The sequence below is a fragment of the Pelodiscus sinensis genome, chromosome 8, assembly GCF_049634645.1.
Source record: "Pelodiscus sinensis isolate JC-2024 chromosome 8, ASM4963464v1, whole genome shotgun sequence".
NCBI classification, from domain to species: Eukaryota; Metazoa; Chordata; order Testudines; family Trionychidae; genus Pelodiscus; species Pelodiscus sinensis.
Genome location: NC_134718.1, coordinates 1,182,339 through 1,201,006, shown reverse-complemented (window position 1 = coordinate 1,201,006; position 18,668 = coordinate 1,182,339). Strand labels below are relative to the sequence as shown.

At 73.0% G+C, this 18,668-nt stretch overlaps 1 protein-coding gene across 1 annotated transcript in view; it reads right to left on the bottom strand.

The window, feature by feature from the left end:
* SLIT1 (slit guidance ligand 1) overlaps nucleotides 1–17,291 on the bottom strand; it is an 85,186-nt gene extending 67,895 nt beyond the window's left edge. Inside the window, 1 exon segment of the mRNA XM_075934482.1 lies at nucleotides 17,022–17,291. Coding sequence (XP_075790597.1) covers nucleotides 17,022–17,200 — 179 coding nt within the window. The 5' untranslated portion in view covers nucleotides 17,201–17,291.
* Nucleotides 17,292–18,668: the final 1,377 nt, after the last annotated feature.

The window sequence follows — 18,668 nt, the reverse complement described above, 5'->3', positions numbered from 1 at the left end:
CCGGCTCGGCGGGGTCCGTACGGCGGGGCCCGCGCCCCCAGACCGGCTCGGCGGGGTCCGTACGGCGGGGCCTGCGCCCCCAGACCGGCTCGGTGGGGTCCGTACGGCGGGGCCTGCGCCCCCAGACCGGCTCGGCGGGGTCCGTACGGCGGGGCCTGAGCCCCCAGACCGGCTCGGCGGGGTCCGTACGGCGGGGCCCGCGCCCTCACACCGGCTCGGCGGGGTCCGTACGGCGGGGCCTGAGCCCCCAGACCGGCACGGCGGGGTCCGTACGGCGGGGCCCGCGCCCTCAGACCGGCTCGGCGGGGTCCGTACGGCGGGGCCTGCGCCCTCACACCGGCTCGGCGGGGTCCGTACGGCGGGGCCTGCGCCCTCACACCGGCTCGGCGGGGTCCGTACGGCGGGGCCCGCGCCCCCAGACCGGCTCGGCGGGGTCCGTACGGCGGGGCCTGCGCCCCCAGACCGGCTCGGCGGGGTCCATACGGCGGGGCCTGCGCCCCCAGACCGGCTCGGCGGGGTCCGTACGGCGGGGCCTGCGCCCCCAGACCGGCTCGGCGGGGTCCGTACGGCGGGGCCTGCGCCCCCAGACCGGCACGGCGGGGTCCGTACGGCGGGGCCTGCGCCCCCAGACCGGCTCGGCAGGGTCCGTACGGCGGGGCCCGCGCCCTCAGACCGGCTCGGCGGGGTCCGTACGGCGGGGCCCGCGCCCCCAGACCGGCTCGGCGGGGTCCGTACGGCGGGGCCTGCGCCCCCAGACCGGCTCGGCGGGGTCCGTACGGCGGGGCCTGCGCCCTCAGACCGGCTCGGCGGGGTCCGTACGGCGGGGCCCGCGCCCTCAGACCGGCTCGGCGGGGTCCGTACGGCGGGGCCCGCGCCCCCAGACCGGCTCGGCAGGGTCCGTACGGCGGGGCCTGCGCCCCCAGACCGGCTCGGCGGGGTCCGTACGGCGGGGCCTGCGCCCCCAGACCGGCTCGGCGGGGTCCGTACGGCGGGGACTGAGCCCCCAGACCGGCTCGGCGGGGTCCGTACGGCGGGGCCCGCGCCCCCAGACCGGCTCGGCGGGGTCCGTACGGCGGGGCCCGCGCCCTCAGACCGGCTCGGCGGGGTCCATACGGCGGGGCCTGAGCCCCCAGACCGGCTCGGCGGGGTCCGTACGGCGGGGCCCGCGCCCCCAGACCGGCTCGGCAGGGTCCGTACGGCGGGGCCCGCGCCCCCAGACCGGCTCGGCGGGGTCCGTACGGCGGGGCCTGCGCCCTCAGACCGGCTCGGCGGGGTCCGTACGGCGGGGCCTGCGCCCTCAGACCGGCTCGGCGGGGTCCGTACGGCGGGGCCTGCGCCCCCAGACCGGCTCGGCGGGGTCCGTACGGCGGGGCCCGCGCCCTCAGACCGGCTCGGCGGGGTCCATACGGCGGGGCCCGCGCCCTCAGACCGGCTCGGCGGGGTCCATACGGCGGGGCCCGCGCCCTCAGACCGGCTCGGCGGGGTCCGTACGGCGGGGCCTGAGCCCCCAGACCGGCTCGGCGGGGTCCGTACGGCGGGGCCTGCGCCCTCAGACCGGCTCGGCGGGGTCCGTACGGCGGGGCCCGCGCCCCCAGACCGGCTCGGCGGGGTCCGTACGGCGGGGCCTGCGCCCCCAGACCGGCTCGGTGGGGTCCGTACGGCGGGGCCTGCGCCCCCAGACCGGCTCGGCGGGGTCCGTACGGCGGGGCCTGAGCCCCCAGACCGGCTCGGCGGGGTCCGTACGGCGGGGCCCGCGCCCCCAGACCGGCTCGGCGGGGTCCGTACGGCGGGGCCCGCGCCCTCAGACCGGCTCGGCGGGGTCCGTACGGCGGGGCCTGCGCCCCCAGACCGGCTCGGCGGGGTCCGTACGGCGGGGCCTGCGCCCCCAGACCGGCTCGGCGGGGTCCGTACGGCGGGGCCCGCGCCCCCAGACCGGCTCGGCGGGGTCCGTACGGCGGGGCCCGCGCCCTCAGACCGGCTCGGCGGGGTCCGTACGGCGGGGCCCGCGCCCTCAGACCGGCTCGGCGGGGTCCGTACGGCGGGGCCTGCGCCCCCAGACCGGCTCGGCGGGGTCCGTACGGCGGGGCCTGCGCCCTCAGACCGGCTCGGCGGGGTCCGTACGGCGGGGCCTGCGCCCCCAGACCGGCTCGGCGGGGTCCGTACGGCGGGGCCTGAGCCCCCAGACCGGCACGGCGGGGTCCGTACGGCGGGGCCCGCGCCCCCAGACCGGCTCGGCGGGGTCCGTACGGCGGGGCCCGCGCCCCCAGACCGGCTCGGCGGGGTCCGTACGGCGGGGCCTGCGCCCCCAGACCGGCACGGCGGGGTCCGTACGGCGGGGCCTGCGCCCTCAGACCGGCACGGCGGGGTCCGTACGGCGGGGCCCGCGCCCTCAGACCGGCTCGGCGGGGTCCGTACGGCGGGGCCTGCGCCCTCAGACCGGCTCGGCGGGGTCCGTACGGCGGGGCCTGCGCCCTCAGACCGGCACGGCGGGGTCCGTACGGCGGGGCCCGCGCCCTCAGACCGGCTCGGCGGGGTCCGTACGGCGGGGCCTGCGCCCTCAGACCGGCTCGGCGGGGTCCGTACGGCGGGGCCCGCGCCCTCAGACCGGCTCGGCGGGGTCCGTACGGCGGGGCCCGCGCCCTCAGACCGGCTCGGCGGGGTCCATACGGCGGGGCCTGAGCCCCCAGACCGGCTCGGCGGGGTCCGTACGGCGGGGCCCGCGCCCCCAGACCGGCTCGGCAGGGTCCGTACGGCGGGGCCCGCGCCCTCAGACCGGCTCGGCGGGGTCCGTACGGCGGGGCCCGCGCCCTCAGACCGGCTCGGCGGGGTCCATACGGCGGGGCCTGAGCCCCCAGACCGGCTCGGCGGGGTCCGTACGGCGGGGCCCGCGCCCTCAGACCGGCTCGGCGGGGTCCGTACGGCGGGGCCTGCGCCCTCAGACCGGCACGGCGGGGTCCGTACGGCGGGGACTGAGCCCCCAGACCGGCTCGGCGGGGTCCATACGGCGGGGCCCGCGCCCTCAGACCGGCTCGGCGGGGTCCGTACGGCGGGGCCTGAGCCCCCAGACCGGCTCGGCGGGGTCCGTACGGCGGGGCCTGCGCCCTCAGACCGGCTCGGCGGGGTCCGTACGGCGGGGCCTGCGCCCCCAGACCGGCTCGGCGGGGTCCGTACGGCGGGGCCCGCGCCCTCAGACCGGCTCGGCGGGGTCCATACGGCGGGGCCTGAGCCCCCAGACCGGCTCGGCGGGGTCCGTACGGCGGGGCCTGCGCCCTCAGACCGGCTCGGCGGGGTCCGTACGGCGGGGCCCGCGCCCCCAGACCGGCTCGGCGGGGTCCGTACGGCGGGGCCTGCGCCCCCAGACCGGCTCGGTGGGGTCCGTACGGCGGGGCCTGCGCCCCCAGACCGGCTCGGCGGGGTCCGTACGGCGGGGCCCGAGCCCCCAGACCGGCTCGGCGGGGTCCGTACGGCGGGGCCCGCGCCCCCAGACCGGCTCGGCGGGGTCCGTACGGCGGGGCCTGCGCCCCCAGACCGGCTCGGCGGGGTCCGTACGGCGGGGCCCGCGCCCCCAGACCGGCTCGGCGGGGTCCGTACGGCGGGGCCCGAGCCCCCAGACCGGCTCGGCGGGGTCCGTACGGCGGGGCCCGCGCCCCCAGACCGGCTCGGCGGGGTCCGTACGGCGGGGCCCGAGCCCCCAGACCGGCTCGGCGGGGTCCGTACGGCGGGGCCCGCGCCCCCAGACCGGCTCGGCGGGGTCCGTACGGCGGGGCCTGCGCCCCCAGACCGGCTCGGCGGGGTCCGTACGGCGGGGCCTGCGCCCTCAGACCGGCTCGGCGGGGTCCGTACGGCGGGGCCCGCGCCCTCAGACCGGCTCGGCGGGGTCCGTACGGCGGGGCCTGCGCCCTCAGACCGGCTCGGCGGGGTCCGTACGGCGGGGCCCGCGCCCTCAGACCGGCTCGGCGGGGTCCGTACGGCGGGGCCCGCGCCCTCAGACCGGCTCGGCGGGGTCCATACGGCGGGGCCTGAGCCCCCAGACCGGCTCGGCGGGGTCCGTACGGCGGGGCCTGCGCCCTCAGACCGGCTCGGCGGGGTCCGTACGGCGGGGCCCGCGCCCTCAGACCGGCTCGGCAGGGTCCGTACGGCGGGGCCCGCGCCCCCAGACCGGCTCGGCGGGGTCCGTACGGCGGGGCCCGCGCCCTCAGACCGGCTCGGCGGGGTCCGTACGGCGGGGCCCGCGCCCTCAGACCGGCTCGGCGGGGTCCATACGGCGGGGCCTGAGCCCCCAGACCGGCTCGGCGGGGTCCGTACGGCGGGGCCTGAGCCCCCAGACCGGCTCGGCGGGGTCCGTACGGCGGGGCCTGCGCCCTCAGACCGGCTCGGCGGGGTCCGTACGGCGGGGCCCGCGCCCCCAGACCGGCTCGGCGGGGTCCGTACGGCGGGGCCCGCGCCCTCAGACCGGCTCGGCGGGGTCCATACGGCGGGGCCTGAGCCCCCAGACCGGCACGGCGGGGTCCGTACGGCGGGGCCCGCGCCCCCAGACCGGCTCGGCGGGGTCCGTACGGCGGGGCCCGCGCCCTCAGACCGGCTCGGCGGGGTCCGTACGGCGGGGCCTGCGCCCCCAGACCGGCTCGGCGGGGTCCGTACGGCGGGGCCCGCGCCCTCAGACCGGCTCGGCGGGGTCCGTACGGCGGGGCCCGCGCCCTCAGACCGGCTCGGCGGGGTCCGTACGGCGGGGCCTGCGCCCCCAGACCGGCTCGGCGGGGTCCGTACGGCGGGGCCCGCGCCCTCAGACCGGCTCGGCGGGGTCCGTACGGCGGGGCCCGCGCCCTCACACCGGCACGGCGGGGTCCATACCCGGGTCCCCAGCGCTGGGCTGTGATTCCCACGGACTCCCCCACCTGTGTATGGCCCAGACACCCCGGCCCAGCCTGGGCAGGGAACAAGGCTCTTCCCAGGGAGAGACAAAGGGAGGGAGGCGGAGACGGACACCAGGTTTCGGGGGAGGGGGCAGTGGTGGCTGGGAACCATGAAGGGAACAGCCTAAGCTGAGGGCCTATGGGGGGCGATGGACCCCTAACCCCAGGGGGCTGAGGCTGCCTGGCCCTGACTCCAGTACCCACGTCCCGTCTGTGCCGGGCTGTACCCGGAGGAGCAATAACCCCCCCGTTCTACTGGCTGGCGGAGTCTGTTCTTACTGCTACTGGGGTGCAGGACCAGGGGGACCCCGACGCGCCATCACACCCATCCCCCCCTGCTCCCAGCCACCATGGAGCCTGCACAGCACACACCCCGCTCGAGACGGCCCTGCCTCCCCTAAGGCAGCCGCCCCGCAGCCTGGCCAGAGCCCCCCTTCCCTGGAGCCCTCCCAACGCTCGCCCGCCCCAACCTGTGGGGCTCCACCCCCCGGGGAGTCCAGGAGAGACCCCAGCGGAGAGGCACTACCCTGGGCAGAGACGCTGCCTCCTACCCTCAGCGGGAACCAAAGAGGCAGGAAACATGGACAGAAAGGGAGCCTGAAATTAGAAGTAAATGTAAATACTGTCATCAGCCGCTGGAGTGTGTGTTTGCACGTGTGTGTGGTTGCACATGCGTAAGTGTGTTTGTGTACATGTGTTTGCATGTAGTTGTGCATGCATGTGCGTATTTGTGTGCATGTTTGTACCCATGAACTTGTGTTAGCATGTGTTTGCATGCACACATATGCATGTGTTTGTGTGTGTTTGCATGCCTGCTTGTCTGCACACATGTGCATGCATGTGTTTGTGCACATGTGCATTTGAGTGCATGTGTTTGCCTGCGTGTGTGCGTTTGTGTGCATGCTTCAGTGTTTGTGTGTGTGCGTGTTTGTGTGCATGCATGTGCGTGTTTGTGTGCATGCTTCAGTGTTTGCGTGTGTGTGCGTGTTTGCGTGCATGCATGTGCGTGTGTTTGCGTGCATGCGTGTGCGTGTGTTTGCGTGCATGCGTGTGTTTATGTGTGTGTGTTTGCGTACCTGCGTGCGCACATGAACACCTTCGTTATTTTCAAACAAGCACTTGGTTTCCTGCCTGGCTGCTCCTCACCCTGGGGAGAAGCTCCCTGTGGACATGGGCAACGCCACCCTCAGTGCCGCCCTCCAAGCCCCTCCCCAAAACCCGCCCAGATCCGTCCCTGCCCCTCCGTCTGACACGTGCTCTGCCAGCTCTTTGGGGCAGGGACTTGGCTCTGCATCTGCCCGGCCAGCGGCCCAGCGGGGCCCTGCAAAGACTGAACACCCCCTGCAGGATGGACACGGAACTGCTCCCCCGGACACCAGCATCCCTCTACTGCCGACGGGGATTCTCTCCCAGGTCCCGGGCGTTTGGAGCAGGCTGGCGGCTGGGTCGGTGAGGAGCGCAGAGGGTGCCCAGTAGAACGCGCTGCCAAGGCCGGGCGTGCGGCACGGGGAAGCACCACCCTAAACAACAACCCCATTCTGCACAGGCGTCCCGTCACGGCCGGAGTCGCCTCGCACCCGGGTCCGCTGCGGCGAGGCCGAGAGCCCTGCGGGGGGACCACGCGGCCGCTCACGGGAGACAAAGAGAAGCAAACCAGGCACAGCTCAGACTTCCCGGGACACTCTGACACCCCGGACACCAGCCAGCGGCTTCGCTCTCTCGTGCCCCGACGCGGGGACAGCGGCCTCCGCCCCCAGCCCCCAGCCCCGGCTCCGGCTCCGGCAAGACAAACACGACATCGGCCTTAAACTAATATTTTTCCAGCCGGGAACGCCGCGGGGAAAGAGCGTTGCCATGGCGACAGATAGACAGCATCTGGGGCGGCCGGGAGCAGCGGGCTGGGAATTGCAGATTTGCTCCGTGCGGAGGAGACGCCGAGGGAATCCAGCCGAGGCCGCCGGCTTGCAGAGAGCTCTGGGGCAGCGGGGCCGTGGCCACCTGCAGAGAGCGCCCCCGTGCTGCTGGGACGCACTGCCCCCCCTCGGTACCCCCGGCGACAGCGTGCCGAGCGCCGCCGCAGCAAAAGCGCCCAGCGAGTACCGTCCCCCGCGGCCTCCCCTGCCTCCTTCGCGCCCGGGCTGTCCCAGCCAGCGAGGGACACGGCGCGCGGGCTGCTGCGGTCAGGTTGGCCAGCTCGCCTGGGCACGAAACGGGCAGAGCGGCTGCTGTCAGCAGGGAGCCCCCCTCGGGCAGGTCTGACCCTGGGGGGGCCCAGGGCAGCTTCAAAGCCTGCGGTAACGCCCCAGAGACTGTCTGACTGCCTCCGCCAGCGCCATGGGCCGCCCCCACCGTGAACGCTGCGCAGGCCTGGCCGCCTCCCCAGACACACACCTTGGCTTTGGGACGGGGGCAGAAAAAGGCAACAAACATGCGGAGGGGGGTGGCAGGGCTGCCACCTGGAGGGAAACCACTCACGGGGAGCTATGACGGGGGCTATAAAATCACGCCTGGGGTGCAAAAGGCAGGTACAGAAATGCTCTTTACTCCTTAGAACACAAGAATGAGGGTCCCCAAATGAAATGAATGGGCAGCAGATTTAGAATGAACACCAGGCAGTTTTTCTCACACAGTCAACCTGTGGAACTCCTCGCCAGAGGATGGTGTGAAGACCAAGGTTCAAAAAAGAGCTGGCTAAGTTCCTGGAGGACAGGTCCCTTAGCAGGGATGCACCCCCCTGCTCTGGGTGTCTCTAGCCTGTGATGGTCAGAGGCTGGGAATGCTGGATGGCTCCCTGCTCTGGTCACTCCCTCTGGGGCACCTGGCACTGGTGCTGGGAGGTGAGGTGCCCGGGGCCGGCCGTGGCTGGGCTCTGGGGCCGGGGTCAGAGGGAAGAAGAGGAAGCGCTTGGCGAGAAGGGAGCCGCCAGAGCGGAAGGGGCAGACAGCGGCCTTGCCACGAGAGTGCAGGGGACGGCTGGGGGGGCGCAGGCTGTAAATACCCACAAGGCGCTTTAACCCAGCAGGGAGAGCTACGGCAAGACAAGGCCCAGGGCTGAGAGCTCCGCAGTAGCAAGGTGGCGCCATGCGGGTCATAGTCCCCCCGGAACAGCTGGCCCTGGGCGAGTCTCATGTCGGCCGGGGCAGGATGAGCCAGGCTCCGCTCTAACTCAGCCCAGCAGCTCCCTGGCCAGTGCCCAAGAGGGGCGCTCGAGACGCTCCCTAGGGGCCGCGCTCAGCCTGTGCCGTGCCCCCACGGACGTGTCCGGCCCCCGAGCCCACAGCCGAACCGAGAGAAGAGACGCAGGAACCCGGCCAGAGCGGCTCAGCAAGGTTGGCATGCCGGCACTGGGATGGGCGCTCCGACCATGGCACCGACCAGCATCTCGCACGCTCGGCTGCGGCGCGGTTGGCATGCCGGCACCGGGATGGGCGCTCCGACCATGGCACCGACCAGCATCTCGCACGCTCGGCTGCGGCGCGGTTGGCATGCCGGCACCGGGATGGGCGCTCCGACCGTGGCAACGACCAGCATCTCGCGCGCTCGGCTGCGGCGTGGTTGGCATGCCGGCACCAGGACGGGGCGCTCAGACCATGGCACCAACTGGCATCTCGCGCGCTCGGCTGCGGCACGGTTGGCATGCTGGCACCGGGATGGGCGCTCCGACCGTGGCAACGACCAGCATCTCGCGCGCTCGGCTGCGGCGCGGTTGGCATGCCGGCACCAGGACAGGGCGCTCAGACCGTGGCACCGACCAGCATCTCGCACGCTCGGCTGCGGCGCGGTTGGCATGCCGGCACCGGGACTGGGCGCTCAGACCGTGGCACCAACCGGCATCTCGCACGCTCGGCTGCGGCGCGGTTGGCATGCCGGCACCAGGAGGGGCGCTCAGACCGTGGCACCGACCGGCATCTCGCACGCTCGGCTGCGGCGCGGTTGGCATGCCGGCACCGGGATGGGCGCTCCGACCGTGGCAAATGACCAGCATCTCGCACGCTCGGCTGCGGCGCAGTTGGCATGCCGGCACCAGGACTGGGCGCTCAGACCATGGCACCGACCGGCATCTCGCACGCTCGGCTGCGGCGCGGTTGGCATGCCGGCACCGGGATGGGCGCTCAGACCGTGGCACCGACCGGCATCTCGCATGCTTGGCTGCGGCGCGGTTGGCATGCCGGCACCGGGAGGGGCGCTCCGACCGTGGCAACGACCAGCATCTCGCGCGCTCGGCTGCGGCGCGGTTGGCATGCCGGCACCAGGACTGGGCGCTCAGACCGTGGCACCGACCGGCATCTCGCACGCTCAGCTGCGGCACGGTTGGCATGCCGGCACCAGGACAGGGCGCTCAGACCGTGGCACCGACCGGCATCTCGCATGCTTGGCTGCGGCGCGGTTGGCATGCCGGCACCGGGAGGGGCGCTCCGACCGTGGCAAATGACCAGCATCTCGCGCGCTCGGCTGCGGCGCGGTTGGCATGCCGGCACCGGGAGGGGCGCTCAGACCATGGCACCGACCGGCATCTCGCACGCTCGGCTGCGGCGCGGTTGGCATGCCGGCACCAGGAGGGGCGCTCAGACCGTGGCACCGACCGGAATCTCGCACGCTCGGCTGCAGCACGGTTGGCATGCCGGCACCAGGACGGGGCGCTCAGACCGTGGCACCGACCGGAATCTCGCACGCTCGGCTGCAGCACGGTTGGCATGCCGGCACCAGGAGGGGCGCTCAGACCGTGGCACCGACCGGAATCTCGCACGCTCGGCTGCGGCACGGTTGGCATGCCGGCACCAGGAGGGGCGCTCAGACCGTGGCACCGACCGGCATCTCGCACGCTCGGCTGCGGCGCGGTTGGCATGCCGGCACCAGGAGGGGCGCTCAGACCGTGGCACCGACCGGAATCTCGCACGCTCGGCTGCAGCGTGGCTCAGGCGCTGCAGGGCAGGGGAACCGGCAGAACTCAGGACTGCGCCAGGGAAAAGACGAGGCCCCGCCCACGCCCCCTCTCGGCTCCGCTGCCTACCCGAGGGTGGCTCCAGCATCAGATCCGAGAGCCAAGAGCAGAACAAAGGGCTCAATGGGCCATGAAATGGCCCGGGAAGCAGGCTGCCCAGACAGGCAATTACCGGGGGCAGGCGAGGGGGCCGTGCCGCGGGCTGACGGATGGCAGGGACAGGTCAGCGGGGCTCGAGGGAGGGTGGAGTCGTCCGGCCCTGGCTCGTTCCCCGCTAATTACCCCGTTTCCATTGGCGACGTGGAGGAGGCGGCAAATGGCGGTCGCCTCCAACGGGACGGTGCCGGGCACGGGGCCGCGTGCTGACGGGGAAGCCCCCCCACACCGTGGGGCCAGCCCTGCCTCAACTTCCCCTGCGAGGGGCTTCGGGGGGGCCATCCCCAGACACCCACAGGGCCCAGGGACGCTGCCAGAGACGCAGCAGGCGGGGGGAGGGGCTGAGGCGCCCCGGCCGGCTCTGCCTTTCTGCGCCCCGACCCCATGCGCCAGCCACTGCCGGGCCCTGCCGAGCGCTGCCAGTGCCCCAGGCCAGGGCGGCACACGCAGGCACAGGGCTGGCTCCTGGCTTCTCTGGGCCCCGAGCTCCAGAGACCCCCCAGCCTGAGCATCTGATGGGGGGGCCGGCACGGAGCTCGCCCTGTCCCAGTGTGACGCAGTGGGGGGCTGTGTGCTCTGTGCCCGGTGTCCCCGCCGGCTGTGTCCTGCGCTGGGTGGGTCCCACTGACTCACTCCACCAGTGGATTGGCCCAGACACCTCGGCCCAGCCCGGGCAGGTAACAACCCTGCTCCCAGAGAGACAGAGGGAGGGAGGCAGGGACTGGCCCCAGGCTGGGCGCAGGGCCGGGGAGCTGGGTCAGTCTCGGGGCTAGGGCAGTGAGGATGCTCTGGACCAAGGAAGGGGGTGACACACCCCCCCAGGAGGACTAAGGCTCTGCCCTGGCCCCTGTCAGCATGGACCCTGCGCTGCGCCGTGTCGGAGACGCAGTTAAACCTTCTCCTCTCCCGGCCGGCGGAGAATCCCCTCTGGCTGCGGACGGGGGGCAGGGCCGGGGCGCCCCGCCGCGCCGTCACACCCAGCTTGCCCACCCACCCCCAAGAGAGCCGGGGAGAGCAGGAGACCCGCACGCAGAGCAGTCCGTGGGGACAGGCCTGTCCTGCTGGTAATGCAGCTCCGGGTAACGCCACATGCCCCAGCCCTCCGGGATCAGGTCCCCTTGGGCCAGGCTGCCCCAAGGAGTTGGCAGCCTCCAGCGCTGTGCCAAGCCAGGCAGGCTGCAGGGACCAGTGGGCGCAGCTCCTCGGTGCTGGGTCGGCTTCGCTCACTGCCCAGGCTGCAAGCGCGCGTGGGGGAGGGGAGAAGAGTCGAACCCAGCCCTGCCCGCCCCCCAACCCCCGCCCAAAGGCGGAGCAGCAAAGGGCGGCTCGGTCGTTAGCGCGTCCCTGCACTGCGCAGTGTAACCGTCGCTGCTACGAGGAACACTACAGCCAGAGAAACCCCTGAAAGAGCTCCCCTGAGTGCGGCTGACGTGCTGGGCACCGGCAGGGCGGCTGTGCTCACACCCGGGCAGTCACAGGCGGCTGGCTGCTGACGCGCGGGGCGCCGGCAGGGCGGCTGTGCTCACACCCGGGCAGTCACAGGCGGCTGGCTGCTGACGCGCGAGGCGCCGGCAGGGCGGCTGTGCTCACACCCGGGCAGTCACAGGCGGCTGGCTGCTGACGCGCGGGGCGCCGGCAGGGCGGCTGTGCTCACACCCGGGCAGTCACAGGCGGCTGGCTGCTGACGCGCGGGGCGCCGGCAGGGCGGCTGTGCTCACACCCGGGCAGTCACAGGCGGCTGGCTGCTGACGCGCGGGGCGCCGGCAGGGCGGCTGTGCTCACACCCGGGCAGTCACAGGCGGCTGGCTGCTGACGCGCGGGGCGCCGGCAGGGCGGCTGTGCTCACACCCGGGCAGTCACAGGCGGCTGGCTGCTGACGCGCGGGGCGCCGGCAGGGCGGCTGTGCTCACACCCGGGCAGTCACAGGCGGCTGGCTGCTGACGCGCTGGGCACCGGCAGGGCGGCTGTGCTCACACCCGGGCAGTCACAGCCGGCTGGCTGCTGACGCGCGGGGCGCCGGCAGGGCGGCTGTGCTCACACCCGGGCAGTCACAGCCGGCTGGCTGCTGACGCGCTGGGCGCCGGCAGGGCGGCTGTGCTCACACCCCGGCAGTCACAAGCGGCTGGCTGCTGACGCGCGGGGCGCCGGCAGGGCGGCTGTGCTCACACCCGGGCAGTCACAGGCGGCTGGCTGCTGACGCGCGGGGCGCCGGCAGGGCGGCTGTGCTCACACCCGGGCAGTCACAGGCGGCTGGCTGCCCTTCCTGAGAAGCTCCCCTGACCTAATTAGGCTCAGTGCTAGCAAGCGAATGGTCTGGGGAAAGGCTGCCTTGAGGGGCGCCGTTCTGGCAGGGGACTCTCCGCGCACCTGGACAGCTCTGCTGGGCCAAGCTTGGCCTGGATCCTGTCCTCCCCAGTGGGCAGCGCCGGGGAGTCCAGGGGGAGCGAAGAGGGAACCCTGGAGCGATCCATGCGGCACCACGCCCAGCTTTGGGCAGCCCGGGCCTAGGCATGCGAGTCCCTGCCCATCTCGGCTAGCAGCCATGGGCGCCCCTGCCCCCCCCGAGCCCTGTCATGCTTGTGGCTTTCACACCTGCCCGGGCCGGGAGCTCCCTGGGCTGGCAGTGCCCTGCGTGCAGCAGCCCGGACGTGGCTTTGCTTTCAGCCGGCTGCCTGGCACTGTGGCTAGGTGCCCCCCGGCTCTTGTGCAGCAGGAAGGGGCGAGTCCCACGTCCCGCCTCGCGCTCTGCGCACCCACCAAGATTTTATAGTCCTGTCACAGCCCCTGTACTTGTCTCTTTTCCATACGAACGTCAGAGCAGCCAAGCTGGGTCAGACCAAAGGCCCAGCCAGCCCAGGGCCCTGTCGGCCCACAGTGGCCAAGGCCAGGTGCCCCAGAGGGACGGGACGGAACAGGGAACCATCCAGTGATCCCTCCCCTGTCGCCCATTCCCAGCCTGACAAAGAGAGGCCAGAGACACCCTCCTTGCCCAGCTTGGCTAACAGCCCTTGATGAATCCTCCATGAATTTATCTAGCTCTTTTTTGAATCCCATTAAAGTCCTGGTTTCCACATCATCCTCTGGCGAGGAGTTCCACAGGTTGACTGTGCACTGAGTGAAGAAAAACTTCCTTTTGTTTATTTTAAACCTGCTGCCTGTTCATTGCATTGGGTGACCCCTAGTTCTTGTGTTATGGAACAAGTACATTACTTTTCCTTATTCACGTTCCCAATACCTGTCATGATCTCATAGACCTCAGTCATATCCCCTCAGTCGCCTCTTTTCTAAACCAAAGTCCCCGTCTCTTTAATCTCTTCACATGGACCCGTTCCAAACCCCTCAGCATTTGTGTTGCCCTTTTCTGAACCTTTTCCGATGCCAAGAGATGAGGCGCCCATGTCTGTGCGCAGCGTTCAGGGTGTGGGCGCCCCTGGGTTCTATAGAGGCAATAAGATCTTCTCTGTCTTATTCTCTAGCCGACTCCCAGCACTCGGGTTGCTTTCTGACGGCCCTGCACACAGAGCGGATGGCTTCAGAGAAGGCTCCCAGCGACTCCGAGATCTCTCTGGAGTGTACCAGCTCAATTAGCCCCCCCCCGCGGAACAGTCCCAGCCTTTTCCAGCCGTCCTCCGGCGGGAGCTGTTCCACCCGGCTCGTCCCTTCTCCTCCCCTTCGCTCGGCGCCCCCCGTTGCAACGTGGCTTTGTGCGAGACGGGGCGGCAGCGCCACACGCCGTGGCCAGGGCTCGGGGCCCACGGCTGGTGGCATTAGGGGACTTTCTCTTTCCCGGGCTGGGAGCATGGGGGTCACTTTTCCCCCGGTGCCGCACTTGGAGCAGCTGTTCTCGGAGAACCGTCCCCGCTGATTCCGAGCTCTCCTGAAGTGGGCGCCGCTGACGTGCACCCTCGCGCCTAGTGCGCGTCGCTGGGACGGTGCTTCCCGCCGTGCAGCACTTTGCATTGATCGACATTAAATTCCATCTGCCATTTTGTCGCCCAGTCACTCCGCTTTGGGAGGTTTCTTTGTAGCTCTTCCCAGCCTGCTCCGGGCTTAACAATCCGCAGTAATTTTGTATTGTCTGCAAACTGCCCCTCGCTGGTGGCCTTTGCCAGATCGCTGATGAGCACGTTGAACAGCACAGGCGCTGGACAGACCCCTGGCCCCGGCGAGCTACCCCTCCCCATTCTGAAAAGGGACCCTTTCCCCCGCCTCCGGGTCCTGTCTATAACCAGCGGAGCTTCCTTCCAGCCCCATGGCAGCTCTCTTGCAGACCAGCCTTTGGTGGGGGGCTTGGCACAGGCTTTCTGGAACCCTCAGGCCAGCAGACCCCTTGGCCATGTGCTTGCTGAGCCCTCTGGGAATTCTCACAGGTGGGGGAGGCCGGACTTCCTTCCCCGACAGTCCCCGCTGGGTCTGGCCATCCTGCCCCTTACTCCGGTCTCACCCCTTGGCCTGGCACTGACGTTACGCTCGCTGGCCCCCGGGCAGCCGGGGCAGCTCTCTGCAGCCATCCACAGCCTGCGCCAGTCGGCCCACGGCCCGGGCCCTCCCTTGGCTCCAGCTGCAGAGCTGAGCCCCCCTGCACCACAGCTTGTGATGCACGACAGTCTCCTCCCTCCAGTGCCTTGGGACGGCTCCTTCTGACAGCCCCTCCTGCCCACCCGCACACCGAGCCCCCGGGGATCTGGCTCTGCACCTGAGCTTGGGAGCTTCCAGGCAGACAGGAAGTTACTTGGGCAGTGCAAATCCCAGCAGGCAGCCATGGGGCTGTGCCCCCGGAAAGAGCCCCGAGCCCACAGTAACGGCGTTCCTGCCAAAACGTGAATAACCCCGACATTACGGTCCAGGGTTATCGCTCCGCTCAGAGGCATGCAGTAGCGCCCGGCTCCCAGGGCTGCCCCTTCACTCCAGCCCAGCCTCGCAGCAGCAGCACAGCCCCACCGGCTAGACCTGCAGCGTGGATCCTGCTCCACGGGCCAGCCCGCGCCCAGCCTGCACCCGGAGACCCGGACCAGCAGTGGAGAAAACGAATGGAAGCAGCCGGGTCCCCCTGCACTGCCCGCTGGGTCCGCCGCTCGGGGCCACGCAGCAGCCCAGACACCCCTATGCCGGAGCCTGGGGCACCCGTTTACAAACCCTCCTGCAGGGCCACTGGTGCCTGCGGGGCAGAGGCGCGGGGACAGCGGGGCAGAGCGGGGGGGCATTTAGCCACTACCATTGTGGGGGGAACGGGGGGCGTGCACCTCGCCAGGGCTACCGGAGCCACCTGTGACCTGCCACACTAGCCTGGCCCCCAGCCACGCCCCTAGCTCCCCGGGGCAGAGATTCCCCCAAACCTCTCTGGATGGAACAGACTGGGCCGGGGGGGGGGGTCCCGGGTAGCAGTGGGGGCCTGGGGCAGTACCGGGGAGCACTGGGATCCTGCCCCGCCCCCCACACACACTGGGGCTCAGGGCCGGGTCAGGCCGGACCAGACCTCACTGGGAAGAGCCCCCAGCGCCAGGCCAGGCTGAGTGGGGGCAGCTGGCGCGGGGGGGCTGGCAGAGCCCCGACCCCAAGGACCCGCTCCGCCCCTGCACCCCCCAGAGACCTGCCGGGACACTCGGGGAGCACAAAGGGCCGGGCCGGCTCCCCTGTCCCGGCCACGCTGAGAGCCCCCAGCGGCTGGGGGGGGGGGGGCCGGGGCCGGGGTCTCTCCCTGGCCCAGGGGCGGGGCCGGCAGGGGGCAGGAGCAGCCGGACCTGGGGGGGGCGGAGCCCCGGGAACGTGCGGGGGGCGCGTGGGACGGAGCCGGGGACCCCGGCGCGCTCCGCAGACAGTGGGGGGGGGGCGCGGCTGGAGAGCGCGGGGACCCCGCCCGGTCCCACCTGCAGCCCCGCGCGGAGACAGACGCAGCCCCCCCCGGCTCCGCAACAAAGACAATTGGCGGCGGCTCCGGATCCGTCTGGCTCCCCGCCCCTTTGTGCGCCCCGCACGGACCGGCCCTCGGCAAAGCCCCCGCACTCGGGGGGGGTCACGGGGCTCCCCGCACTCGGGGGGGGGGTCACAGGGCTCCCCGCACTCGGGGGAGGGAGGGACACGGGGCGCCCCGCACTCGGGGGGGGGGGTCACAGGGCTCCCCGCACTCGGGGGGGGGTCACGAGGCGCCCCGCACTCGGGGGAGCGGGGGTCCCGGCGCTCCCCGCACTCGGGGGAGGGAGGGACACGGGGCGCCCCGCACTCGGGGGGGGGTCACAGGGCTCCCCGCACTCGGGGGGGGGGTCACGAGGCGCCCCGCACTCGGGGGAGCGGGGGTCCCGGCGCTCCCCGCACTCGGGGGAGGGGGGGACACGGGGCTCCCCGCACTCGGGGGGGGTCACAGGGCTCCCCGCACTCGGGGGGGGGGGGTTACGAGGCGCCCCGCACTCGGGGGAGCGGGGGTCCCGGCGCTCCCCGCACTCGGGGGAGGGGGGGACACGGGGCTCCCCGCACTCGGGGGGGGACACGGGGCTCCCCGCACTCGGGGGAGGGGGGGACACGGGGCGCCCCGCACTCGGGGGGGGGGGACACGGGGCTCCCCGCACTCGGGGGAGGGGGGGTCCCGGCGCGCCCCGCACTCGGGGGAGGGGGGGTCCCGGCGCGCCCCGCACTCGGGGGAGGGGGGTCACGGGGCGCCCCGCACTCGGGGGAGGGGGGGTCCCGGCGCGCCCCGCACTCGGGGGAGGGGGGGTCCCGGCGCGCCCCGCACTCGGGGGAGGGGAGTCCCGGCGCGCCCCGCACTCGGAGGAAGGGGGGTCCCGGCGCGCCCCGCACTCGGGGGTGGGGGGTCCCGGCGCGCCCCGCACTCGGGGGAGGGGGGTCACGGGGCGCCCCGCACTCGGGGGAGGGGGGTCACGGGGCGCCCCGCACTCGGGGGAGGGGGGTCACGGGGCGCCCCGCACTCGGGGGAGGGGGGTCACGGGGCGCCCCGCACTCGGGGGAGGGGGGGTCCCGGCGGTCCCCACGCGCGGGGCGGGGCGGGCCGTACTCACAGGCGCTCGGTGCCGCGGGGGATGTTCTTGGGGACGCCGCGGAGGCCGGCGCCGTGACAGTCCACGGTGGTGCCGCTGCAGGTGCAGAGCGCGGGGCAGGCGGCGGCCCGCAGCCCGCTCACTGCCGCCCAGGCCAGCAGCCAGGCGCCGGCTCGCAGCCACCTGCCCTGCGGGGCCATGCCGGGCCGGCTCCGCTCCTGCGCCCTCCCCCGCCAGCAGCCCGGCTGCGTCTGAGCGCGGCTCGGAGCGAGGGGAGCGCGCCCCCCGCCCGCCCATCAATCGCCGCCGCGGCGCCCGGACGGCTCCTCCCCCGGCCCGCCCCGCCCCGCGCCCCGGGGATGGGCGCACCCACAAGGCAGGGCCCCCCCGCCACGCTCCGGGCAGCGGGGCGGCTGGGGCGGAGGGGAGGGGCGGGCCTGCCCCCCTGCTGCCCCAGGGGTTCCCGGTCTGTGCAGGGCACCCGCCGCTGCCAGGGCCTGGCCCAAGGTCAGCTCTGCCACCAGCCACCCAGACGTGGCCTGGCCCCTCCAGCCTTGCGCCCCCAGGAGCCATGGGGCCTGAGCCGGGCAGCATGTGGCTCCTTCTGGCCTTAGTGCGAGTCCCTGCCCTGTGCCCCTTTGCCCAGACGCTGCGGGTAGCTCCGGGTCCGCCCAGCCCGGTGCCTGGTTCCAGGTCCGCCCAGCCCAGCACCCAGCTCCGGGTCCGCCCAGCCCGGTGCCTGGTTCCAGGTCTGCCCAGCCCAGTTCCCGGGTCCGCCCAGCCCGGTTCCTGGTTCTGGGTCCGCCCAGCCCGGTGCCTGGTTCCAGGTCTGCCCAGCCCAGTTCCCGGGTCCGCCCAGCCCGGTTCCTGGTTCTGGGTCCGCCCAGCCCGGTGCCTGGTTCCAGGTCTGCCCAGCCCAGCACCCAGCTCCAGGTCCGCCCAGCCCGGTTCCTGGTTCTGGGTCCGCCCAGCCCGGTGCCTGGTTCCAGGTCTGCCCAGCCCAGCACCCAGCTCCAGGTCCGCCCAGCCCGGTTCCCGGTTCCGGGTCCGCCCAGCCCGGTGCCTGGTTCCAGGTCCGCCCAGCCCGGTGCCTGGTTCCAGGTCCGCCCAGCCCAGCACCCAGCTCCAGGTCCGCCCAGCCCAGTTCCCGGTTCCGGGTCCGCCCAGCCCGGTGCCTGGTTCCAGGTCCAGCTGAGCTCCGGTTCTGCTCAGCCCGGCGCCCGGCTCGGGTCCGCCCAGCCAAGCTCCGAGTCCACCCGGTTCCGGGTCCACTCAGCCCTGTTCCCGGTTCCGCCCAGCCGAGCTCTGGGTCCGCCCAGCCTGGCGCCCAGCTCCAGGTCCAGCCGAGCTCCGGTTCTGCCCAGCCCAGCGCCCAGCTCCGGGTCCGCCCGGCTCTGGGTGCATGGAGACAAAAGCCAAGTTGCTCCACTGAAAAGCAAATGGAGGCTCCTGGGACCAGTGACCAAGCAAGGCCGAGTCACTTCACAAGCCAGGGGCTGGGCTCTAGCAGGGAGACGTGTCCAGCCTGCCTGGGACAAAAGAAGGGAGCTGGCCCCAGGCCCTGAGCTCGGCCCCTGAAGCCCTTACCTGCCCTCACCTGGCGTCTGAGCAGGGCCCGGTCGCTCCCCATCGCTCCGCAAGGCGGGGCAGGCCTGGGATCCCTGCTGG